Source organism: Prionailurus bengalensis, chromosome E1 (genome assembly GCF_016509475.1).
Source record: "Prionailurus bengalensis isolate Pbe53 chromosome E1, Fcat_Pben_1.1_paternal_pri, whole genome shotgun sequence".
NCBI lineage: Eukaryota > Metazoa > Chordata > Mammalia > Carnivora > Felidae > Prionailurus > Prionailurus bengalensis.
In genome coordinates, this window is record NC_057347.1 from 48,250,922 (window position 1) to 48,277,037 (window position 26,116).

A 26,116-nucleotide genomic window follows, 5' to 3' on the forward strand; every position below is an offset into this window, starting at 1 on the left:
GAGCGTCTTGGTATTTTTTTAGGAATACATAATATAAGTAGAGATTCACTTACTCAACTAGCAATTTAATTTTCCTCCTGTATTTTTTTCTTACTCTTTAAACTTTGTAACCTTTAGTTTTGGGGAAACTTTCTCACTCTGTCAGTATATTTGATACATATATTTCCTGCTTGACTATCTTTATATAAACTTTCCTCCTTTTTCTTTTTCTGAGGGCCTGGTGGGGGGCTGGGAGGAGGACTTTTCTGGGCCTTCCATCCTGGTTACCAGTCACACGCTCACTCCCATCCTGCGTCCGCATGCTGACCGCACAGCCTCACTCCCAGCAGGAGCGAAGGAACCGTGAGGACTGTTTGCTTCCTAGCCCCGGAGCAGGATCTGGGAGGGATGTGGGCTTAGTGCAGGGATAGCTCTCAGGACAGGCAGTGGGAGCTGGGCGAGGTCAGCAGGCGTGAGCTTCGGATCCCACGGGTGGCTCCAGCGGGTGGACAGCACCCCAGAGGCACGCAGACCCACCTGGAGCCCAGGGCCCATCAGGGAGGGGTGAACCTCCCTGTCGAGGGCTTGGGGACACCAGTGAGCCGTTAGCGGGTGGGGATGTGCCTTTACTCTCCCTGTGAGGAATGTGGGGAGCCTGGCTGTTCTCCTCACTGGCCTGTTGGGAACCGTCCTAATCAGGCTCAGGGGCAGCTGGTGTGGGAGACACAAGAGTAAGTCCACTTGAGATGAGCTGTTCCAGGAGATGAGCACGTCGCTGACCACAGAATTGCGAGCTAACTAAAATGGCTGTAGCGCGAAGCTTTGAAGGTTTGGGGTGACTCGTGGTGTAGCAAAAAGCCACTTGGTGCAGTGGATGCTGCCAGACGTCTCTCGGAGGTGACTGTGCCAATTTGCATCCTCATTAGCGATGTGCCCGTTCCCATTAATCTACCTTCTCTTCCATCGTGGTATCGACAGTCCGGTTTTGTTTTTGTTTGTTTGTTTGACTTAAAGTTCAGCCGTTCTTGAGAGTGGTTAGTGACACTGCACCGTGGGGTGTTCATATATATTTTCCTGGTGACTCATCCAGTGAGGTGACCTTTTTTATGTCATTGACAGTCTAGATAGCCTCTCGGAGTGAAGTGCCTGCCTACGGCTTTGCCAGTTTTTCCGTTGGGTCGTTTGCCTTTTTCATACTGATAACCCGAGGGCCTTGTTTCTGTTCTGGATAAGAGTCCTTTTCGAGTAAGTATTGTAAATATTTCCTTCTACTTTGTTGCTTTCCTTCAATCTCTTACTGGTGTCTTGGCTGAACAGAAATTTTAAATTTTAACGCAGTTCACTTTCTCATTTTTTCACCATGCGGTTAGTGCTGTTTTGTGTCCTGTTTAAGATCTTTGACTGTCCTAAGGTTCCGAAGATGTTCTTCTTTGTTTTCTCCCAGCGGCTCTATTATGTGACTTTTTCTCTTTGGATTACATACCATCTGGAGGTGATTTCGGTATATGTCATAAGATAGGGAGTTAAGATTTGTTTTGTCCCTTGTGTTTATCAAGGTGGCACTCCTATTTATTGAAAAGACTCTTCCTGCTGTACCGCAGTGTTATTTGTCCCATAAATCAGGTGACGGTATGTGTCTATTTCCGTTCTGTTCCTTTGGCCTACTTGCTTTTCCTTGTGCCGATGGACCATGCCTTTCTCTCTGTATCTAATTTGTACTCACTAAATGTTGAGATGTGAGTAGACCAGCGAATGAGCCTTCATTTGTAGTATTGTTTCTGTGGATAAATGTTTTTCAAGTTCTAAAATGTTGCCTTAAAAAATTATTTTGGAGCACAATTGATTTGACATCGAGGACTGAATTTATTTAACACTACCGAGCGGGTTTTGGCAGTTCTAACTGATGCCACGACTTAAAAACATTTAGTTGTGTTGTTAGTAATAGATTGCTTGAAAATGTCCTTTCCTTTAAGGCAGCTAAAATATCGTATAAAATGTCTTTCTATTTTTCTGGAATCATAGAACATCTCTAACTGATCCACATTAGTCTATGAGGGGTATTTGATCAGTTTGATCAAAAATCCTGAATAATCCAAAGAAATAGACGGACAGAACCCTTTGTAACCAAACAAATCCGCTAAAAAACTAACCAGAACAAAATGTCAAAAGCCAGTTTTCATTAGAAAGCATCCAGATATCTGTATTTGTGTCTAGTTTAAATGATGACATATTTTATTACCATGCTTCTATTTGGTCTTTAAGCCAGAAGTGTTTGGTCATGTGATTCATTCCTGCTATTGGAACTTAATTTTTTTTGGCATTGTTTTCTGTATAATATTTCGTTAGACTTTAATGTTTCACATAAATCCTTTTTATCTTCCATTTTGGACATTCTTTGTTGTGGTCTTCTTTTTTGAGGTATTGTGAGAGAACAAGAAATTTTCTAAAAGAGCATGAAAAAAGTAAATGTTAAGACTGTTTACAGATTGCTTCAAGTCCATTTACTGGTGGATTACAAAGTGGGAACATTGAACTTCAAAGCACATCTGGCTGCTGTTATAAAATCAGAAAATAGATTGCTCATTTCCCCCAAATAGACTCAAGAACACGCTTTACTATGGATAATTCTCATTACGTATTGAAAGTGGGTATGAGACAAACTCCATGGATTGTAAATGAGTGACAATTACAGAAAGAAGATTTATTCTTGTTTACGGTGTTCATTGTTGCTTTTAAACATTACAATATACTCTTTCTTTTTTGGTCAACTTGAGAAAGGAAATTTATGATAACAGAATGAGTCCTTAACTTCTGTATTTAATGGCTTTTAAAGATGAAGAGAATGAAATAGGAGTTACTTCTGCATCGTTGAAAGGCTACATTATAATTAGCTAAACCAATATTTTGTACTCTGCTTGTAAATGTGGAGCTGTGTAAAAATAAGTCACAGATGGCTTTGTTGGCTTTTGGTTTTAAATTTGAAGCTTAATTAGAGCTTGAGCATCTTTGAGAATTCTGTTTTCCCCTTCCTTTATTTTCCCCCTTATATTTAATTCTGCTTCATGAATTAGGGTTTTATATATTTGCAGATTTGGGTGTGTCCTTGAAGAACTTACTTTCTGGGCTGGTTTTTCTCCATTCCAAAAATAGAGAATGGTTACTTACTATTCATATATATACCTTCAGACAATAAATATTTATTGAGTGCGCTTTGCTGCCTGTTGGAAATTTGCCGCCTCTGTTTTTCAAAAAGCTGTGTGTATATATAGTACAGTGTTATTTACTAAAGAATGTGCCTCTTTCTCTGGTATAATATTTAAGTGGGTTTTATTATTGTCCCTACTAACTAAATGTTTCCCAAAGTAAAGTGTACTAATTCATACACCCACCAGTGGTCCTCCATCTGGAACACTTTTATTGGCAAATTTTTAATGTGTACCAATCTGGTGGCAGAAAATACCCTCTCGCTGTGGTATTACTGTACATTTTTCGTATTTCTAAAAAGATTGAGTATATATTCATGTGTGTATTAGTCATTCAGATTTCTTCACCAGTAAAATGTGTCTCAAGTTTTTCCCATTAAAAAAACTGTATTGTTCTTTCTTTTATTAACTTATAAAGGCCTTCTTTACACATTTTGGAGACAGATCATTTGTGCAAACATCTCCCAGTTTATGACTTATCTTTTCATTTTATTTGTGATCTTTTATTCATTATCTTTTCATTTTATTTATGATCTCTTTTCTGGAGAGAAGTTCTTACTTAAAGTAGTCAACTTTATTAAGTTCTTTTTTGTGTATGCTTTTTTTTCTTGTTTCTTGCTTAAGAAAATTTTCTACTTTGAGGTCACAAAGTCATTCTTTTATGTTGTCTTCTGCAAGTTTTTATGCTTCTGCTTTTAATTATAAGTATTTAATCCATTTGGGAATTTATTCTATATGGTGCAAGGAAGGAATCTGATCTCCTTTTTTCCCACTTATTTTTTTTTCATTTTTTTAATGTTTTATTTATTTTTGAGACAGAGTGAGACAGAGGCTGAGTGGGGAAGGGGCAGAGGAGTGGGAGATACAGAATCGGAAGCAGGCTCCAGGCTCTGAGCTGTCAGCACAGAGCCCGACGTGGGGCTCGAACCCATGAACTGTGAGATCATGACCTGAGCTGAACTCAGATGCTCAACTGACTGGGCCCCCCAGGCGCCCCTCATTTTTTCCCAGTTATTAAACACATCTTTCATTTTTCAGTAATTTGCAATTCTAGATATTTCATGAATCACATTCTCATATTTATTTGAATTTCTAGTACTTTCTGGTTGGTTCTGTTGACTTATTGTCATCACTATGGTTTTACAATACCTTTGTAAGTCACCCCATCTTGATTTTTTTCTTCAGGCTCTTCTTGCTTATTTATTTATATACATTTTATAATGAGCTTATTAAGTTTTACAAAAGTCTTGTTGAGATTTTTGGATTGGATAAATTTAGTCACTGGATCAAGTCAAGGAGAATTGCCATTTTTACATTATTGAGACTATCTAAAAGCATCGTTTTGCTATTTATTTCATTATTAGCACTTTTCAAAAAAAACTTGCTTTCTCTGTAAAGGGCTTATGTATATTTTCTTAGATTTACTCTTAGCAATTACATATTGTTTTGTGATTACAAATGTTAGCCCTGGAAAATCATTTTCTTTTCCTAGGTGATTTTTGCTAATTTGCAGACGTGCAGCTGACCTTTACCTATCAATTTGGCATCTCGCAACTTGGCCAAACTCTTATTTGGTCGACTCCTGTTTCCTATCTTTCTGTTTTCTGCCTTTATTTGTAGTGTTCTTTATGAACGTCCTGAGATTATTCAGAAGTTATACTTGACTACGTATTATCTTGGGGGCGGGACATAGATACAATCGAACGTTGACCTGTGGGAGGATGGCCTACCCACCTCAAGCGGGTGGCACAGAGAACCTAGTGATCGCTAGTGCTGGAGACAAGTGGAGGCCGAAGGAGGCCGTGTTACTGTTGACTTCTGTTTGATGGCTTTAAAAAGAAGTAATTCCTACTATGGACAGGTTTTGATTTTGATTTTCTGTTTTTTGTGGAAAGTTTTTATGGATATTGGATTCTTTGTTTGTTTTTGTTTTTGTTTATAATTGTTGATGTTAGATTGTTTTGAATGAGCAGTAGCCAGGGTTATATGGGAGGGTGGTTTAGGTAGCTTGCTTTCTTAGTTTGGGAAGGCCTTCTACTCCACTGAAGATCAGTTTCTTTAATCAGAGGTGCCTTCTGCGTTGTCATTTTGGCCTGTCATCTTCTGTTTCTTTGATTTTATCTTGTTTCTGGAGGGTCCTTTTTCTTTAGCTCCTTTCTTTCCCTTCATCATGGACAGGCTTCCTTCCAAGGGGCTTCTCTCTACTGCACAAGTGGTTCCTTTCTGGCTCTTGACAACGTTCGCTTTTTACACTCTATTTATTTATTTATTCATTTATTCATTCATTCATTATAATTTATTGTCAAATTGGCTAACATACAGTGCATACCATGTGCTCTTGGTTCTAGGGGTAGACTCCCTTGATGCATTGCTTACATATAACACCCAGTGCTCATCTCAACAAGTGCCCTCCTGAATGCCCATCACCCATTTCCTCCCTCCTTCTCCCCCGCCATCAACCCTCAGTTCTCTGTATTTAAGTGTCTCTTATGGCTTGCCTCCCTCCCTCTCTGTTTGTAACTATTTTTTCCCCCTTCCCTTACCCATGGTCTGCTGTTAAGTTTCTCAAGTTCCACATATGAATGAGAACATAAGATATTTGTCTTTCTCTGACTGACTTATTTCACTTAGCTTAATACCCTTCAGTTTCATCCACATTGTTGGAAATGGCAAGATTTCATTCTTTTTCATCGCCAAGTAGTATTCTGTTTTATATATAAACCACAACTTCTTTATCCATTCATCAGTTGATGGACATTTAGGCTCTTTCCATAATTTGGCTATTGTTGAAAGCGCTGCTATAAATATTGGGGTACACGTGCCCCTATGAATCAGCACTCCTGTATCCTTTGGATGAGTTCGTAGTAGTGCTATTGCTGTTTATACCCTTCTTTTGATGCTCCCGTCTCTAGCGCTCCCATCTGTCAGGTGTTTTGTACAACCCATGGAAGGTAGGCCACTCTCCTTCTGCAGGTCGGTATTTGCTGACGTCTAAATTCCGACACCACTAGGATCCCGAGGCCCTTCCTTTTTGTTCCATGCTGTCACTCTGGTTTGGTTTAGGATCCGATTCTGCTGATCTGTGATCTTTCTTTGGTCAGTTACATGTGAATCGAGGGTTTTCGTGATCTCTCCTTGTTAGGGTGTAGGCATGAGTGGTGGGTGTTTTTATGTGCTCTCTTCATTGATCTGTATGGACTTTTGGAGGATGTGGAGAGAAATTTAAATTCAGACAGTGGCCATTACTTCATAGGTATCAGCCTTCCGGGTGAAAAAATTATTTTGTAGATTACTCCTTATCTAGGTGCTAAAATATATTTATTCTTCAGATCCTGTTGGTGTAGATGTTTTTATGTTTTTTAAATGTAACTTTTATTTTTAATTTCCTTGCCTCTGTATTCTTTAATTAATTGATCCTTTATTCACCCTTTCCTTTATTATCCATCTGGGTATAGATTATTTTCCATGATTATTAACCATAATAACTCATTTGAGGAGCCTTTGGAAAACACAGTGAGGTTTTGGAGGAGAAGATTCTGATAATATATATTTGACAGAGTTTTTAATTATCGTTTCGTTTGTGAATGGAATTGTTGGGATAACAATCAGTGTTTCTGTTTTATCATATAGTATATATTCACCCAATAAATATTTCCTTGAAAGCCTGCTACACGTTAGGTATTGTGCTAGGTACCAAGAATACGAAATTGAGAAGCCATTGTCCTAGCACTCACCATGCATAAAGACAGATGTGGAGACATGCTGGTAATAAACACTTAGAATGTAATATAAGAGCTATGAGAGACACATGGGATGCTTTAGGAGCTTGGTAAGAGGGCGGGATCGGGTACTGTTTGTCCCTTCCTTCCCTCCTACCCTCCTTCCCTCCTTCCTTCCTGCCTTCCTTTCTTTCTTCTTAATCCATATTTGTTGGGCACTCACTACCTGTCAGGCCCTGTGGTAGATGCTGGGATAGATGGGTTGTGACTGTTACAGCCTGTGTTCAGACTTCACACTCCTTTAACAGAAGATAGATGTTTGATTATAAAAGGGTACTGTTGGAGTAGTGGCAACTTAATTAAATTTCCTGGGGAAGCATCTCGAGTAAGTTAACTGTCAGAGAATGATTTCATAGTTTGCGAAGACTCATATTTGGGAGAGAAGGTAGTGAGTGCTTTGAAAGGTAAAACAAATGTTTGGTGTCCTTGGAATAGAGGGTATATTGGGGGATAGATGAACCTGGAAGGCGGATATGGGAGGGGTCCCAAAGGAGTTCTCTGTTCTGGTTGCTATCCTGGAGGTAAATGTAAGGATTCAGGTACTGGACTTGCCCGGGTGTGTGGTGATTAGATTGAGACTTGAAAGATGAATGGGAGGATATTCATAAGGTGGCGGAGTAGTGCCTAGAGGTAGAGAGGCCCAAGAGAACTGCCATATTTCAGTAATGTTAAGTCAGCCAGGATCCTGGGCGGATAAAACACGACGTGAGGAGTAGTGGGGACGGGGCTGGGCAGTGAGGCTGTGCGAGGGTCACGAAGGTGCATTTCTGTCTGCAAACGAGTTTATGTTTTCTATGTTATTTGTTAGTGGGCTACTGAAAATATATTATGGGTTACCCATCCTAAAACACAAACTCAGTATTAAGACGTACAGAAAATGTTCCGCATCACAGTTCAATTCTGTGTTTTACCAAATGATAATTAAAACCAAAAAATATTGTTAATAATGGAATTATTAATTTCTGTCTTAAATTTTCAGATAGAAAATCCTCGGTACCTGAGACAGAAGCCTATCCCAGTTGCTCTGGTAGGTGAGAATTCCACTGGACTTTTCCTATGGACAGACTTGTTTTTAATGTTTATTGATTTTAATGTTTATTTATTTTATTTATTTTTGAGAGAAAGAAACAGAGTGTGAGCAGGGGAGGGGCAGAGAGAGAGGGAGACACAGAGTCAGAAGTAGGTTCCAGGCTCTGAGCTGTCAGCACAGAGCCGGATGCGGGGCTCAAACCCACGAGCCGTGAGATCGTTACCTGAGCCAAAGCCAGACACTCAACCGAGCGAGCCACCCAGGAGCCCCTGTACAGATATTTCTAAATAAAGTAATCATTAAGTCATTTACAGAAAAGAACACTGGTCCACATTATGAAGCATGAGAGTCTTATGAATCCTATCACTTGCGAGTGAATAAATCGCTTTTTTCTCCAACGTTGGTATTATCTTGGCATGAACTTCAGGCAATTTAGAGTTTCCTTTTGGGTTAAGGATAAGCCAGGCCTGAGAAAGTATTGAATAACTCTTATTCATTCAACAGATGACCCCCAAATTTAGCCTGAGAAAATCCAGCAGCCTCCATGATGATCCTCTACTCTTCCGAATGCACGAGAAAGAGGTAGGATTGAGACATTTCTGCTGTACTGAATAATGAACACGGTTTTGGTATTTGGTATAATGTGAGTTTTCAGGTCTTTGAATCATAATGCTCAGTAAGAAGAGATTGTGTTCGCTACACATGTAAAGTAATGATGCAGGGTAGGGGTAAGGGTTGTTCTTCTGTTTTTTTCATGCGCATCTCCCACTTGGTGAGAGTGTGGTGAGGGCTGTCTCCTGACTGTCCATTCTTACTTCTCTGGGCTTGGGGAGATGGCAGTTTTTAGAAGCAGTGTCTTTGACCTCAGCGAATCTCTCCATCCTGCCTTTATCTCAACTTGCTTGTAACGTACCTTTCTAGTTTTGCTCTTCTTACGGTTTCTGCTATTTAAATTGATCTGCTAAATTAAGCCATGCTGTGGCTGACATATAACATAACATACTTTCTTTGATCATTTGAAAGTGGAATTATCCAAGAGGCAGTATCATTAGTTAAAAACATAGACTATAGAGTCCAGAAGACCTGGATTTAAACCCTACTCACTAGCTGCATGAAAGTGGGCAGATACTTGCCCTCTCTGAGTCTCTGTTTCCTCATCTAACTTGGGAGACACCTGCTTTACAGGCTGAGCATGAAGATTTTGTAGTCTGGAAGTACTTACGTGCTTCACATATAGTAGTCATTAAATGAAGGTGAATTTGCTTTGTTCTTTTTTTTTTTTAAGTTTATTTATTTTGAAAGAGGGGGAGGGAGAGAGAGAGAGAGAGAGAGTTCGATCAGGAGAGGGACAGAGAGAGAGGGAGAGAGAGATAATCCCAAGCAGGCTCCATGCTGTCAGCACAGAGCTTGATGTGGGGTGGGAACTTACGAACCGTGAGAGCATGACCTGAGCCGAAATCAAGAGTTGGATGCTTAACCGACTGAGCCACCCAGGCGTCCCTGCTTTGCTATTTTCTTGTTAAAATTTCTGTTCTAGGAAATTTGAAAATCATCATTATTATTTTTATTTTTGCTTATGGCACCAGTGAAACGCTTCGGTCACCTGTGTGGTGTGATAGAAGACTGTTAGCTTAGGAGTCTGATGAACTGTGTCCTTCACTTGCCTTTACCACTCTCTAGTCATGTGACCCAGGGAAGTCAAGAATATTAGTTTAGTTTTTGCTTAACGAGAGGCTAATTATTGACGTGACAGGATCATTACCAAAATTAATGAGAATAATGAATATGCATTGGAAATGGTAATTTAAATGTGCAAATGTGAAAAATGTTATTGGACTTAGATTTAATGTTTCTAATAAATTTAATTAAATAATTTTATCTTTCATTATTTTTTCTTTCATTTTAATGAGGATGCTTCTAAGAATTTCTAAAATTCAATTTCAGTTTGGCGATTTTCAACATGAAAGGGTTCTCTCACCACCCTGTTTATAAAATATCACAAAGGACGTTGATCTCTTTCTTAGATATTCCAAACAGTGGCATGAACATATAATTTAATTTTTGCTGATAATGGAGGAGGACAGGCTATTTTTTCTTTTAAATTTCAGTCTGGTGGAATTATTGCTGCTGCTTTCAGTAATATTTATCGTATGATGGCTCCAGTTAAAGGCATGTAGGGTCTTGTTTTTTGGTGCAATCCTGTTGCTGAAAAAAACCTGTCGAAATAAAAAGTTCTAAAAAGCCTTTGAGGGAAATACTTGTCGCATGCGGATGCACCTTCTTTTGAGCTCTTTTTTTCTTTTTTCTTTTTGTTTATTTATTTATTTTGAGAGAGAGCATCCCTGGGGAGGGATGGAGTGGGGAGGGACAGAAGGAGAGAGAGAGAGAGAGAGAGAGAGAGAGAGAATCCCAAGCAGGCTCAGCACTGACGGTGGAGCTCAAACTCAGGAACCCTGAAATAATGACCTGAGCTGAAATCAAGTCAGACACTTAACCAGCTGAGCGACCCAGGCGCCCCTTGTGCTCGTATTTTGAATTTCTTTCTTTTCCAAATTGTTATTGTTTTTGCGAGTCATTCCAAGTCATCCCCAACCACTTTTCTTTTTACTTTTATTCCGTACTAATTCTTAGCACTGAGGCTGGTTACCACAGACCAATTAAAATAATTGAAAGGAAGTGCTGGCTTTTGAATCTTTTGCGGGTCTTCGATGAAGTAATATCTTTATTCAAAAAGCATTAAAGCTGTCATGTGTGGCATCAGAGGTTCAGTTTTAAATGTGTGTGCCTTTATTTTTTTCCACACCTTTGTGTTTTTGTTTTTGTTTCTGGCATACTGTGAAAATAGTTTTGGCACCGTTGAGAAGTTTGCATGTAAACATCAACTTACTTCATATCTTAAAACAGACCCAGTGCTTATATTTTGGCTAAAACAATCCTTTGTACGATTACATAGTTGTCTTAGACTTTTGGATGAAGTTTTCTTACCATCTTTCTTCTCCATACTGCAATATTTAAAAAGTATATGCTGAATCGCCCCAGGGTGAGAATTATCTTGGTTTCATCTTTCTTTTAAAGCAGTATTTATAATTATAAAGTGATCTGTGGATTTTTATTGGGGATATTTTGGAAGATACAGACACATGTGAAGAAGGAAATAAAACCACCTATAAAATCAACACCCAGAAATAAAAACTCTGGTAAAATATTACATTACCTTTCAGTTTCTTTCTTTATGTATCCTTTAAACACACATTTTTCCTTAGGAAATTGAGGTGATACCAAGTATTGCTTTGTATATTTTGAGTAATTTTCCTTCTATTAAATATTGTTCCTAAGCATCTATTTTTAATGGCTGTATTATATTTCAAATTATGGAAGTATTCCGAGTTAATTTAACTTATCCCTACTGTTCAGCATTGAGGTTTTTAATGCTTTTCCCTAATATAAATAATCCTGGGGAAAATGTCTTTAATAATCTCTATATGCACCTCTAAACATTTCTTTGGGGTAATGAATTATATCTTACATGACAAAATTGAAATGGTGGATTTCTGTAAGTTTAGTATCGTTAACAATTTAACTTCTAGAATAAAAATTAACACTTGGAAGCCTATTGAAAATTGTATGTTGGGGCGCCTGGGTGGCGCAGTCGGTTAAGCGTCCGACTTCAGCCAGGTCACGATCTCGCGGTCCGTGAGTTCGAGCCCCGCATCAGGCTCTGGGCTGATGGCTCGGAGCCTGGAGCCTGTTTCTGATTCTGTCTCCCTCTCTCTCTGCCCCTCCCCCGTTCATGCTCTGTCTCTCTCTGTCCCCAAAAAAATAAATAAACGTTGAAAAAAAAAAATAAAAAAAAATAAATAAAAAAAAAAAGAAAATTGTATGTTACTGTAAGATACGAGTAAAGAATTTATTACATGCAAAAATGAGAATGAAAATAAAAAGCAAAGAAAAACAGGAGCCATTTGAAGGCTGAGGAAGTAGCAATTTATATTGCCTTTGTAAATACAAAAATACGAATTATATTTTTTTGTATTTGCAGGACAAAAATTTTTAATACTTTCCTATTTGAAATAGAAAATACCAGTCATATTGTTTTATTATTTTTATCTGTTTCCCAGAGATATTTTTCAAACTTGGATATTTTTCCCTGAATTTAAACATACAGTCATGTTGCGATATGCATGGTTATCCTTTAGGATAACTTTATGTGTGCTTGCTTTAGTCACTCGTATTAAACATTTACTCATGGGCATGATGATCAATGCTTTTCTGTTTTGAAATTGCTAGAGCCTCGCACGTCTGTGTAAGAAAACCCTGATGTGTCTTGTGCATGTTCTCATCTAAAAATGCTTTTGTTATTGCCGAGAGCTGTTTTAAAAATCATAAAGAGCAATGTTTCGAGAACATTGTTTATTTTAAAATGAAATATGAAAGGGGCGTCTGGGTGGCTCAGTTGGTTGAGCGTCTGGCTCTCGAATTCAGCTCAGGTCATGATGTCACGGTTCGTAAGATTGAGCCCTGCGTCATTGCGGAGCCTGCTTAAAATTCTCTGTCTCCCTCCCCCTCTACCCCTGCTCCTCCCCTGCTCGTGCTCTTTTTCTCTCACTAAATAAATAAATAAACTTAAAAAAATAAAGTGAAATATGAAATATGAAATCAAATATTTAATCTTCATTTTCTTAACACCTAATCTTCATTCTTCAGACGTAATCATCGCTAAAAATTTAATGTGTATTCTCTTTAAAATTTTCTAGGAATATCTCATTTGTTTATACAAATGAGATCATAGATCATTATATACTGTTTCAGTTTGCTTTTTTAACTGAAATATATATTCTGATAATATTTCTATGTCAGAAATTGTCTCCATTCTTTTAAATAGTTACATCGTATTTTACTGCGGTACCAGTATTTTATTAATATGGCTTCCTACTGAGGGATATAGTTTATGTAGAGTATTTTGCCCGAACAGTGTTTCAGGAACATCCCTGTGTAAATCTCTGTGTATCGTATGCTTTTTCTTATATATTCTGTGAAATGGAATTGCTCGTTCACAGGGTTGCACGTTTAAACTTTCTCTTGTCATCAACAGATGGCCCTTGAAGTAAGGTTCTGTCTACATAGGGCTGCAGGTGCGGGAAGAATGGGGAATGATGGCTAAGGCTCTGGGAGTTCTTCTGTGGAGTGATGAAAATGTGCTGAAATTAGATTGTGGTGATGGTTGCCTCGTTCTCTGATATGGTAAAAACCACTGAATTGTATACTTTATTTATTTTTTATGTTTTTAAAGTTTACTCATTCATTTTGAGGGGGTGGGGCAGAGAGAGAGGCAGAGAGGGGCTCTGTGCTGTCAGCATGGAGCCTGACGTGGGGCTTGATCCCAGAAACCATGAGATCATGACCTGAGCCGAAACCAAAAGTCAAATGCTCAACCAGCTGAGCCACCCAGGTGCCCCTGAATTGTATACTTTAAATAGGTGACTGTTCTGGTATAGGCGTCACGTCTGTCTCAACAAAGCTATTAACAAAAGGTTATATCTGCTTATACTCCCACTGATGGTGTGAGAATGTCTGTTTTCCCAATTTCATCAACACTCAGTTCTAGACATTTTTGCTTCTCTGTGACATGAAAAATAGCATCCTATTGTTTTTATTTATTTATGTATTTATTTTATTTTATTTATTTACTATTTACATTTATTATAAATGAGAATGAACATATTTTTTGTCTGTTTTAATTTCACTTTTGCGAGATGTCTTTTCTTAGAGTTTTCCATATTTTCATTGAATTGTTTGTCTTCCTTGTGATTCCTGGACAATTTATATAATATGCTAAAGAATTCCGGTCTTTGTCATTTATCTGGTGAGCATCTTTCTCTATATCTTTTGATTTATTTCTGGTGTTCTTTTTAGTGTGTAGAAGTTTTCTTTTAAAAGCTGGATCTGTCCATCTTTTCTCTATGGCTTCTGGTTTTTGTACCAGACCCAGAAAAGCATTTCCTCTTCCGAGATTAGGGGGAAAACAACAACAACAACAAAAACTCATATTTTTGTCTCTTTTTAAATCTTATTTTTATATGTAAATCTCAGATCTATTTCAGAGGCTTTTGTTGTGAGTTTTGATGGTAAGTTTTGATGGTAATCTAGGTTAGTCAATTTTAATGTTTACAGTAAAAATTTAGGAGGTTGCAATGCTTATGTGAAAAAAGGCAGTGAGTGTGGAGAGAGTTGACTAATATGAAATTTTATGCAGATTAGAGAGTTTATATGTCATGAAGCATTAAATAAGGATTTTTTTTTTTCAACGTTTATTTATTTTTGGGACAGAGAGAGACAGAGCATGAACGGGGGAGGGGCAGAGAGAGAGGGAGACACAGAATCGGAAACAGGCTCCAGGCTCCGAGCCATCAGCCCAGAGCCTGACGCGGGGCTCGAACTCACGGACCGCGAGATCGTGACCTGGCTGAAGTCGGACGCTTAACCGACTGTGCCACCCAGGCGCCCCAAAATAAGGATTTAATTCTTTGAAACTTTAGGGAGTCCAAAAATACTGAATTAGCCTTTAGAAATCAAACTTTATAAACCACAGCTTTCATTTTAAATTTATAATTGTGTGGAAAATACCATAGATGTTACATGAGTAATTTTTGCAATATTGTTTTATTAGAGCTAAAGACTTGTAGTTTTCTTTTGGTGGTTAAAAATATATACACCTATAAAATATTTAAAGATGTTCTTTTACATTTCATTAATTTTGGGCATTATGGGAAAACATGTTCAGAGAGAGTGATCCTTTATTTTGACTTGCCTATCATTCGCAAACACACTTGAACTTGTTTGCCTTTGTAATTGCTAACACGTTTCCTGTGATATGTACATCACAGAATTCTGTGACAGTGAGCATCATTAAGCAGTGGGCTTTTTCTCTTAGTGTTCTTAGAGAAGATTTCTGACACAGCTTAAGTCATTTGGAAAACCGTTGTCACTGAAAATGAAGTAAGAGACAACACAACAAGGGGAGATCAATTTTCAGAGCGGCCATCAGTTTTCAGAGAACAGATGGTAGAAATTGCTCTTTTTGTTAAATAAAATAGAAACTTTCCTTTGAACTTCACCTTCACTTATATCGAATGTTCTCACTTATCGTGTAAAAAAGGATGTTGCTTCCTTCTTACATGTAATGCCAATGAGCCATTCTTCCCTTTGTGAATCTGTTAGTTGAATGTAGAATTTAAATACATCCAAGATAGCAAAACTTACATTATTGACCTAATAAGTGAAAAAATTGATATTTGTAAACATTTCGCCTGAATATAAATTCAGATACACACAGTATCCCAAAACATAATAAATAAGTATACCAAGGAATACCACCGTAAACAGCATCCGGGCAAGGGTTAGATCATTGCTAACATGCCAGGCGCCTGCTGTCTGACCCTTCCCAAACATGCTCGTTTCCATCTTCCCGAGAAGTAAACAGCTATCCTGATTTTTCTGATAATTTCCCTCCTTTGTTTTTAAAGCTGATTTTATCACCAACGCTGATATCCTTAAAAATGAAAATATTTTTATTTTAGTAGATTTTAAACTTCATATAAATAGAACTAAACTTTATAGATAGTCTTTTGCTTCTTTTGCTCAGTAGTATGTTGGCAAATCTGCTATGATCATCTTTGTTGTGCCATCTAGCTTTCTGTTAATGAATCTGCCACAATTTCTTGCCATATTCTTTTGAATCTGTTATCAATTTTGGATTTAAAAAAAATTTTTGATGTTTTTATTTATTTTTGAGAGAGAGAGAGACAGACAGAGAGTGAACGGTAGAGGGGCAGAGAGAGGGAGACACAGAATCCGAAACAGGCTCCAGGCTCAGAGCTGTCAGCACAGAGCCCGACGTGGGCCTCAAACCCATGAACCATGAGATCATGACCTGAGCCGAAGGTGGCCGCTCAACCGACTAAGCCACCCAGGCGCCCCTAATTTTTGGATTTTACAAATAATTCTACAAACAATCAAGTGCATGCATCGTGACACAAATGTGTAAGAGGTTCTCTAGGGTAGGTGGGTTCTCAAAGTGTTCATGAGCCTGCAGTCCGTGACCCTTCCGTGAGGTTTGTGAGGTCAAAGTTATTTTTGTAGTAATACTTAGATGTTGTTTATTTATTACTTTACTGTGTTGACATTTGCACTGATGGTGCAGGTGCAGTGCTGGGTAGACCTGTATCTTTGCCCAAATCAAGGCAGCGGCACCAAATTGTACTTGTAGTTGTTACATTCTTCAGGGCCACATGGTCATGGGAAAAACTGAACAATTTTACTCCAGAATGTTTTTGATGAAGCAAGCAGGGCAACTATTAATTTTGTGAAATCCGATATGCATTTTTGATACCTGGGTGATGAAATGGAACTTTGATTGAAAACTTGGGTGGCACACGGAGGTATGGTGGCTGCCCAGAGGAGAAACACTTGTGTGATTCTTTGAGTTAGGAACTGCTGCTGTTTTGTGGAATCCCGTTTTTATTTGAAGCAATGGCTGACAAACGACGGGTATTCAGACCTGGATATTTGGCAGACGTTCTCTGCACAGTGAACAAAATGCGCCTGTCACTTCAAGTAAAACAACTGATGATATTTGTTGCTGATGATAATATTAGAATTTTGGAAAACTTGTGTCAGTCACTTGTGAGCTTGAGAGCTTTCTAATACTAAGACTTTTTGGATGAGATCAGTGGGGATATTAACCAATGCGAAGTTTTGATATTGAGTATGAAATTTTCAATATTTGGAAACCCATGTAACTCATTGCACTGATGTTTTCCAGACGAGTAGTGCATGCTGTCATAAAATCACGCCCGGGTAAAAGGTCCATTCCAAGTTCAAGAGAGACTAACAGAACTTACTGTGACAGAGCATGAAGAGTTTCAGATTCCACAATGCGAGTAATTCTATAAACCTTGCACTTGTGAGTGTTGGTCTACTTCAGAAGACTGTCTATAATTATCTGAAAAGGGCACCAAAATATTTTTTCCCTCTACAGCTACAGCCACATTTATGTAAGGAAGCATTTGAGGAAGAGCAAATTCCAACTTATACAAATTCTTTGAGACAGTATAGAAGGAAGGAATACTTCTCAATTCATTTTATGAGACAGACTCTGACACCAAAACCAAAAAGGACATTTCAAGAAAAAAAATTAAATCCCAGTAAAAATAAAAATTTAATAACAAAGTTCATTATCAATACACTGAGAAAAGACAATAAATGATGCTGGTACAATCTTTCATTTATAGGGAAGAAAATAAAACTGGGTCCTTGTCCTGTAAGAGCAAAAAGAAACAAAAACCAACTCTGGGTGTACTAAGCATTCTGTAAATGCCCAGACAAAAAGCCTTAAAACAACAGAAATCTTGAAAAAAAAAAAAAAAAATCTGGGAATCATAAGATCTTTCTAACCTAATCCAGAGCGTATAAAAGAAAGGATAGTAGTATTTGACTTGAGTGAAATAAAAGGGTTTGTGTGGTAAAAAAAAAACCCATAACAGACAAGGTCAGTGGAAATATAATACATGTATGGGGAAAATATTTGGGACAGACTGTGTGTTAATGTGTAGAGCACAGCAGGAGGTCTTACTGACAGAAATGTGGACCAAAATTGTGAAAGGGCATTTTCCAGAAGAACAGATTCATATAGATCCAAAATGTGTCACAAGGGGCTAAGACACAGTAGTTTTCAGGCACATGCAAATTAGAATAGTAGGGGCGCCTGGGTGGCTCAGTCGGTTAAGCGTCCGACTTCGGCTCAGGTCATGATCTCGCGGTCCGTGAGTTCCAGCCCCGCGTCGGGCTCTGTACCGATAGCTTGGAGCCTGGAGCCTGCTTCTGTTTCTGTGTCTCCCTCTTTCTCTGCCCCTCCCCCGCTCTGTCTCATCCTTTCAAAAATGAATAAATGTTAAAAAAAAGAATTAAAAAAGAATAGTAAAGAGGTAACAACTAGGTCTTATTTTATTTTATCTTTTCGTGTTATCTTATCCTATCTTATTCTCTTATCATCTTATCATCCGGCTTAGGATTCTGTGTCTCCATCTCTCTCTGCTACTCCCCCACTTTCTCTCTCTCTCTCTCTCTCTTTCTCTCTTTTAAAGATAAACATTAAAAAAAAAAGACAGTGAGATGGAAAAAACTTAAGGGGAATGTTGAACAAACTTTGTTTTCATTAAGGATTAGGTGGAAGCAACTGAAAGGAATGAATAAAAACGATAGCAGGTGTTTTAGAGGAGCATGAGCTACTGTTCACAAAGAAAAGCGAGATGCAGAAAAAAATATATTTGTGTGGCTAAAACATTCATAATAAGATATGTATGGCGAAGGCATAGTGGTTTAAAGAAGAGAATTTGGGGGCGCCTGGGTGGCTCAGTCGGTTGAGCGGCCGACTTCGGCTCAGGTCACGATCTCGCGGTCTGTGAGTTCGAGTCCCGCGTCGGGCTCTGTGCTGGCAGCTCAGAGCCTGGAGCCTGTTTCGGATTCTGTGTCTCCCTCTCTCTGACCCTCCCCCATTCATGCTCTGTCTCTCTCTGTCTCAAATAAACATTAAAAAAAAAATTAAAAAAAAAAAAAAAAAAAAAAGAAGAGAATTTGTTTCACTTGCATCGGACAGTCCAGGAGGCGTTGGGAGTGCTCCGCTCTGTGACATCATCAGGGACCCAGGTGTTGGGGAAGCTCTGTCCTCTTCAGCGTGTGACTTCAGTCTCTGGGTCTGAGATGGCAGTTGCTCCCGAGTACCTTACCTTTTAAGTGTCATCCTTCAGAAAGACAGAAAACATGGAGAGAAGGCCACTTTATTTTTTTACTTTATTTTATTTTATTTATTTATTTTTTAATTAAAAAAAAATTTTTTTTAACGTTTATTTATTTTTGAGACAGAGTGAGACACAGTGAAAGTGGGGGAGGGACAGAAAGAGAGGGAGACACAGAATCCGAAGCAGGCTCCGGGCTCCGAGCCGTCAGCACAGAGCCCGACGCGGGGCTCGAACTCACGGACCGCGAGATCGTGACCTGAGCCGAAGTCGGCCGCTTAACCGACTGAGCCACCCAGGCGCCCCATACTTCATTTTTAAAGCTATCCAGTCAAAGTTGCCTATGACATTTCTGTCCCAATAGCCTCCTTGACCATACCTAGTCCCGTGGTCACAAGCAGCCTCCTGTGGTACAGCCCAGCCCGAATTTGGTGGTGGTGGGGGGGCCTCAAAGGAAGAAAAGGAAGGTAGATATCTGAGTACATTGGCAGTCTGTGCTACAAAACCCCAAACTAGTGTATGCATTTTTGCCTAAGTGTGTTTGTACGTGATTCTGTGAACAGGGCAGGAGATAAGCAGATACAATGGACTGTTAGTAGGGAATACCCCATGCGGGTATTGATGTAGAAGCACATGGGGAGAAGAGGGAGGAATTCAAAGGAAATGAACACCAAGGAGTGCAGAGAAGCGAAACAAAATAAACAAAAACTCAGTATGGAGGATGTTTAGGATTACGTTTGTGTTTCGTGCAGCGTGCGTTCATGTATGATATATAAGAAAGTTTAAAAATTTGAAAAAAAATACCAGCATGCACCGGGTGTGTTTAAATATCACTTCTTTCCTGAATGTAATGAGTTCTGAGGAGACTAGAAATTACCGTTGAGGAGAATTCCGTACATCTCTAAGCCTCGCGGATAAGGTAACGAGAGATAGATGCATTGTTCTTTGTGCTGCGTCTATAAATAAGCACAACAAATAACAATTGGTATTATGAAATATTGCAAATGAATATCGTGAGAATAGGATACCCTGGAGATGTTAATCGGGAAGAATCTTAGTTACCAACACATGGTAATATGCCCTGAGTAGTAAGTAACAGAATTCTTTAAAAAGATGATTACAACAATTAGTTATCCGAGTAAGTAGAGTGATGATTATTTTAGAAATCACTTCTGCAATTTGCCGTCATGTTGGTTGGGATGTAGAAAGCGTGAGTAAGCATCTATATCGTGCAGCTATGTTGCTTTCAAAATTGCCGGGCAGTACAGATCGTTGACATCAGCAGTGTTTTTGAGCTTTTATGCCTTACAATTTAATTACTACGCAGGTACAGTAAATAAAGGCGAACAATATTTCGGTGATGTTACATTTTTTACTTTATTGAAAACTTATCGTTTGTCGAATTATTCTCCACATCAGAATAAATCTTGCCCTTTTTGTATCTCTTATTCCTTTTGATATGACTGATGATGATTGATATGATTTGATATGATATGAATGCTAGTTATCAACAGTAAAGCTTTGAGATAACACTGGAAGGAGTTCACTTGTACTTTAAAATATGTAGATGATGCCTGCCTAAATAACTTTAATATACATATTTTTTTCCAAAGTCATCAATAGTTGTTATGCTATTTTATTTTTGGTGTATTTTTATTATTGGTGTTCTACTGATTTCCGTATCAAATATTAAAGTTTGCACCTGCAAAATTGCTAATAGGCAAAAGTACCCTTTTGAATAAGAACTTTACTCTTCTGTAGGAGTGAATGTTCAGTGCCTGAGCAAATAGATTGACAAATATTCCTTAAAAAACACACCACTTAATTCAAAGTTCACGAGTTTTCCGTTGAGTGAAATGACAATGGTAACTGTCCTAAACTTTAGCTAGTTTCATACTGTAAGTGGGATGTTTTTAAACCCAAGGAAAAACTTTAATCCTAAGTGAGCACCTTCATCAGCTTTATTCATTTGGTAAGAATGTCCAACCTCAGAGCTATTCTTTGAAGCACATACTTAAGAGAGAATGAAGCCAAATGGACTTTCTAAGTAAAATGTCTTAAGGTCTAAGTAAAAATTCTAGAAATTCTCTGAAAAATAGCCTCAGGGCATGCCCTCCAGTGAGGGAAACTTTCCATTTTCAGTTTCTTTGCTTTGGCAGTAGGTTATCCGTGGATTGGTTTGTCACACACTCCTTGTATTCCTGCGGCATAGTCCTAGTCTCTTGCTGGCTGTCTGCTGCTTTTTCTAGAAGTGGGTGGTTTAGCCCTGAGGTGGTGGTTCAAGGAATTGAGTGGATCTTCTGGTCCTTTTGCTTAGGGACTTGGTCAAAGGAGGTAAAGCTTTCCTCCTTCCATTTATCCCAACTGATTCTTGCCAGAAAATATTTTTGAGGGGCAAACGGCCTAGACAGGTATTTTAGTTCCAAACCAAACCCCTCTTACATTACAGGATTGATAGATGAAAACAAGTTGAACAGTGGCTGATTTTGGAAATAGGGTAAGAGTACTCACTTTTCTCACGCATCGCTTGAAGAAGGGCTCCTCTGCCCACGCTCCTTAGTGGCTCCCTCTTCTTGGCCTGACATCGAGAGTTCTATAATTTAGGCTCAGTTATTCATTTGTCTAATTTTTAAAACTTATGTTAACATATATGTACCCGTGTACTTATACGTATACATAAGTGTAGTACAAAGAGAATACAGATGTGACTACAAAGTTTAATTGTTTTATTCGGCAGACATTATGAGAAAAGCCCCTAAAACTTGTATTTCCGTTCCAGGAAAGAAGCAAAGAAAGTATAGTGAAAACCAGCTACAGGGCCCTGTGGAATTTAAAGTGATACGAGGTATATCGAGAAGGAAAAATTGCTGTTTTCTGGGAGGCTTGGGGAAGACTTGACGGGGAAAGTGACACCTGAGTCACGAGATGTTAACAGGAAGAGAAGACGTGGAAGCAGGAACCCAGAGTGTGTGTGTTTAGCTGGAGCTCATAGACCCCTTGGCTGGTGGTACAGGGAAAAGACAAGGAAGGGAGTGTGGTAAAATCACACACGCATGTCGCCACCGAGCCAAGGCCCAGGGAGCTACTGAAGTATGCCTTTTCCACAGCTGTGCTTGAGGAAGGTGAATGAGCAGTGGGGTCTCGGGGGGGTCAGTGGGGTGGGGGAGGGGAGTGAGGCATCTGCAGTGAAGAGGCTGTCCGACGGCGGAGGTGTGGGTGTGCGGGGAACTCTGTAGGGCGGCAACAGAATGTGGTGACTCGGGGGATGTTGAGGGTCAGGGACAAGGAGGAGTCAAAGATAAGGCACCTGTTTGTACGTAGTGAGTATTATTTTGTACTGAGTGTTGAATTGTACCGCAGCGACGTCCCACTGGAGGCGGCTAGGAGGTGGTAGAAACTAGGAAAGACCCGGGTCCTGGAGACGGACAGTAGTGACTCAATTGCGTGCGAGATCAGAGTGAAACTCACCAAAGGCAAATGTTTACTTTTAGTGAAGGCGGCTCTGGGGCACATTGGAAGAATGGGATGATGAAGAGGAGACAGAGAAATACTCTCCAGATCGAGGGGAGCCCCCGAACAGCACAGGGTCACAGAAGCTGAGGAAAAAAAGATGGTCCTAGTGCGAATCACGGAGACAAAAGCGTGGAATTTGCCCTTAGATTTGGTGATCCAAGGGGCTTTTGGAGGAAAAATGATAATTATGTCACAAGGTGACCTTTCAGATGGCAGTTTTAATGAAAGGTGAAAGGCAAATGATGAAGGGAAGAAGTGGAAATACAGAATGTGGAATACATGTGGAGTGAAAGGCTCATCAGTTAAAAATGGGAAGGAAAAGAGAAAAACCAATGATACTCTGGTGTAAGCTCATATATTTTTAAAATAGCAAGTCCTGCTGGTAACTCTTGTTTTGTGTGTGTTTATTTATTTTGAGAGAGAGAGGGAGAGAGAGAGAGAGAGAGCTTGACAGTGACCACGAGCCGGGGAGGGGCAGAGAGAAAGGGAGAGAGAGGATCCCAAGCAGACTCTGCACCGTCAGCACAGAGCCCAACGTGGGGCTCAAACTCACAAACTGCGAGATTATGGCCTGAGCCAAAATCAAGAGTTGGAGGCTTACCCGACTGAGCCACCCAGGTGCCTCTCTGCTGGTAACTCTGAATTGGTCTTTAAAAAAAAAAAAAAAAATTAATTTAATCAATCTAGTAAATAAGTATCACTGAGGAAAGTGTGTGTAAAGGTCTACAAATGGTAGGAGCTCTTAATTTATTTACCAAAATTAAAAGAAGTCTTTAGGGAACGAAAGTCGAATCACAGCATGTTTTAAGAGTGTCAGTGACTTGTGGTTGTGGGCCCGTCCCTTCTTTCCTCCTCAGTTGTGCCGGGTTTTCTGTCCCAGGCTAGCGCTTCTTATTAAAACCGTAGGATTGTTTAGTTAGAGAGCATCTTACTTTCCTTTCTTGAGTCCTGTCTACATTTTGAGCTGGTTAAAGTAGGTGAACACTCCTGTTTTAAAAGCTACTTACCTTTATTTAGCTTGAGTTCATTGGGAGTATGAACTCAGGCTTTGTACCTCTCTGGCCTGGTGACCTTGAGCAGGTACCTCTTTGTGCTTTAATGAGTCAATATGGATACATTATTATTAACTGAAGTCCAGGATTTACTTTAAATATATGTAGTTATATATGTAGTATATATGTAGTTCTATAGTTTTGTGGGTTTTGAAAAATGTATAATGTCACATGTCTGCCATTCTATTATCATATAGAATAATATGCCCTAAAAATCGCTATTTTTAAAATGGACTTGCCAATGTCATTTTGAGGATTACTTGAAATAATGAAATAATGCAGGTAAATTGTTAGGAACAGAGCTTTGCAAATAGGTTATAATCAGTCAAATGTTTGTTGTTTTTCTGTTTCTGCAATTTCTTTTCTTTTTTAATGCTTATTTACTTATTTTGAGAGAGAGAAAGAGAGAGCAGAGGAGGGGCAGAGAGAGAGAGGCAGAGAGACAGAATCTCAAGCAGACGCCATACTGTCAGCACAGAGCCCAGTGTGGGGCTCGATCCAACAAACGGTGAACCGTGACCTGAGCCGAAATCAAGAGCCGGGCGTTCAACCGACAGCCCCCCAGGCGCCCCTGTATATCTTTCTTTGTGAAGTATTTGTTTCATGCTATTACACTGAAAAAGAAATAAGGTTATTTGCCACTTTATTATTAAGTTGTAAGAGTTCTTTTAAATTCGGGATACAAATCAATATTTTATATTCTAGATACTTTTAATATTCTGGATATAAAATATATTTTTCTACTCTGGATATAAGTGGAAAAACTTTGTTTTTTGGTACATACATAATTAGGATGTCTTCTTTTTTTTTTTTAATTTTTTTTTTTCAACGTTTATTTATTTTTGGGACAGAGAGAGACAGAGCATGAACAGGGGAGGGGCAGAGAGAGAGAGAGGGAGACACAGAATCGGAAACAGGCTCCAGGCTCTGAGCCATCAGCCCAGAGCCTGACGCGGGGCTCGAACTCAGGGACCGCGAGATCGTGACCTGGCTGAAGTCGGACGCTTAACCGACTGCGCCACCCAGGCGCCCCTAGGATGTCTTCTTAATATGACTGGGATGAATTCCCTTATCACTGTAAAATATCCTCTATCTTTTATAGCAGTCTTTGTCTTGGCTTGCATGAGCATGGCTTATCTTTTTGTATCCTTTAATTTTCAATCGATTTGTGCATTTGTATTTAAAACAGAGTAATGGTAGACAACATATAGTGGGGCCATTCTTTAAAAAAGTAGCCTTAACAGTCTCTGTCTCATTAATTGGAATTGTTAGTTCGTTTAAATTTAATGTAATTATTGATATGGCTGGTGGACTTTAAGTGTACTTTCTTGGTATTTGTTGCCATCATTACTTTCCCCCCATCCCCTACTCCTTTATTGTCCTATTTTCAGCTATTTATTTAAAAAGTTATTTCATTTAAATTTTTCTATTGAGGGGAGCCTGGGCGGCCCAGTCGGTTGAGCGTCAGACTTTGGCTCAGGTCACGATCTCACGGTTTGTGGGTTCGGTCCCCGCGTCGGGCTCTGTGCTGACCGCTCAGAGCCTGGAGCCTGCGTCGGATTCTGTGTCTCCCTCTCTCTCTGCCCCTCCCCTGCTCATGCTCTGTCTCTCTCTCAAAAATAAATAAACATAAAAAAAACCCCAAAAAACAAAGAAAGAGACACTCCCTTTATAAAAAAAAAAATTAAAAAAATTTTCTGTTGAATTCTTAAGTCATATATCCCTTGATAGTTTTCTTTATTGGTTGTTCTAGGGCTAAAAATGTGCATCCTGACCCTGTCAAGGTCTATGTAGAGTCCGTAAGGAACCGCTTCACGCTGGACCTTTCCCACACTCTGCTTCCCACGTTGCAAATCTAACAATTAAAAAATAGTATCATTCAGTTTAACCCTGTCCCGATTCCCTGTGCTATTGTTGACAAAGTTCTGCATGCATTAAACCCCACCTTCCAGTGTCGTTACTGTTACTTTAAATAGATGATGTCTTTTGAGGACATTGTAAGAGAAAAACACTCTGGTGTGTTTATGCACTTATTTACTATTTCAAGTACTCTTCGTTCTTCTGTATCTGAGTTTGTATCTGGTGTAATTTCCTTTCATCCTCAGGAACATCTTTTATTACTTCTTGTGGTACAGTTCTAATAGTGACAGCCTCCGTCAACGTTTCTTTTATCTGAAATGTTTTTTCTTTTCCCCTCTTAGCACTTCTAAGATATTGCTCCTTTGTCCTCTGGCCTCTATTGTTTCTCAGGAGCAGCCGGCAGTCATTCTTATTATTGTTCCCCTGTAGATAATGTCTCTTTTCTTCTGGCTGTTTTTAAAACTTTCTCTTTCTCTTTGGTTTTCAGTAGTGAGACCATACACACCTGGGTGTTGTTTTCTTTGTATTTATCCCGCTTAAGAGTTCACGGAGCATCTTGGATCTCTGAGTTAGTGTTTTTTATTTTTTATCAAACTTGGGAAGGTTTGGGCCATTATTTCTTTAAATATTGCCCTCTCTTTTCTAATTGCCCTCTTTAGGTGTATTTAGACTCTTTGATTTTTGTCCCACAGGTTCTTTAAGTTTTGTTTATTTTTTCTTAAATTCTGCAATCTTTTTTTCTCTCAGGTCATTGGGTTAGATAATTTCTATTGATGTGTCATTAAATGTACAGACACTTTCTTCTGCCATTTCAAATGTACTGTTAAGCTTATCAAGGGATCCCCCCCCCCTTTCAGTTATTATAATTTTGCATCCTGGAATTTCTGCTTATTTCCTGCTTACAATT

The 26,116-nt window shown here is 39.0% G+C and overlaps 1 protein-coding gene across 7 annotated transcripts in view; it reads left to right on the plus strand.

The window, feature by feature from the left end:
* CEP112 (centrosomal protein 112) overlaps positions 1 to 26,116 on the plus strand; it is a 427,630-nt gene that overhangs the window by 48,115 nt on the left and 353,399 nt on the right. For all 7 annotated transcript variants that reach the window (XR_006297953.1, XM_043585075.1, XM_043585077.1 and 4 more), the window contains 2 exons: positions 7,941 to 7,988; positions 8,496 to 8,573. Coding sequence is in view for 6 of the 7 variants with exons in the window: in XM_043585075.1 (XP_043441010.1) it covers positions 7,941 to 7,988; positions 8,496 to 8,573 (126 nt within the window). In the remaining variant the exon portion in view is untranslated. The remainder of the gene's footprint in view (positions 1 to 7,940; positions 7,989 to 8,495; positions 8,574 to 26,116) is intronic.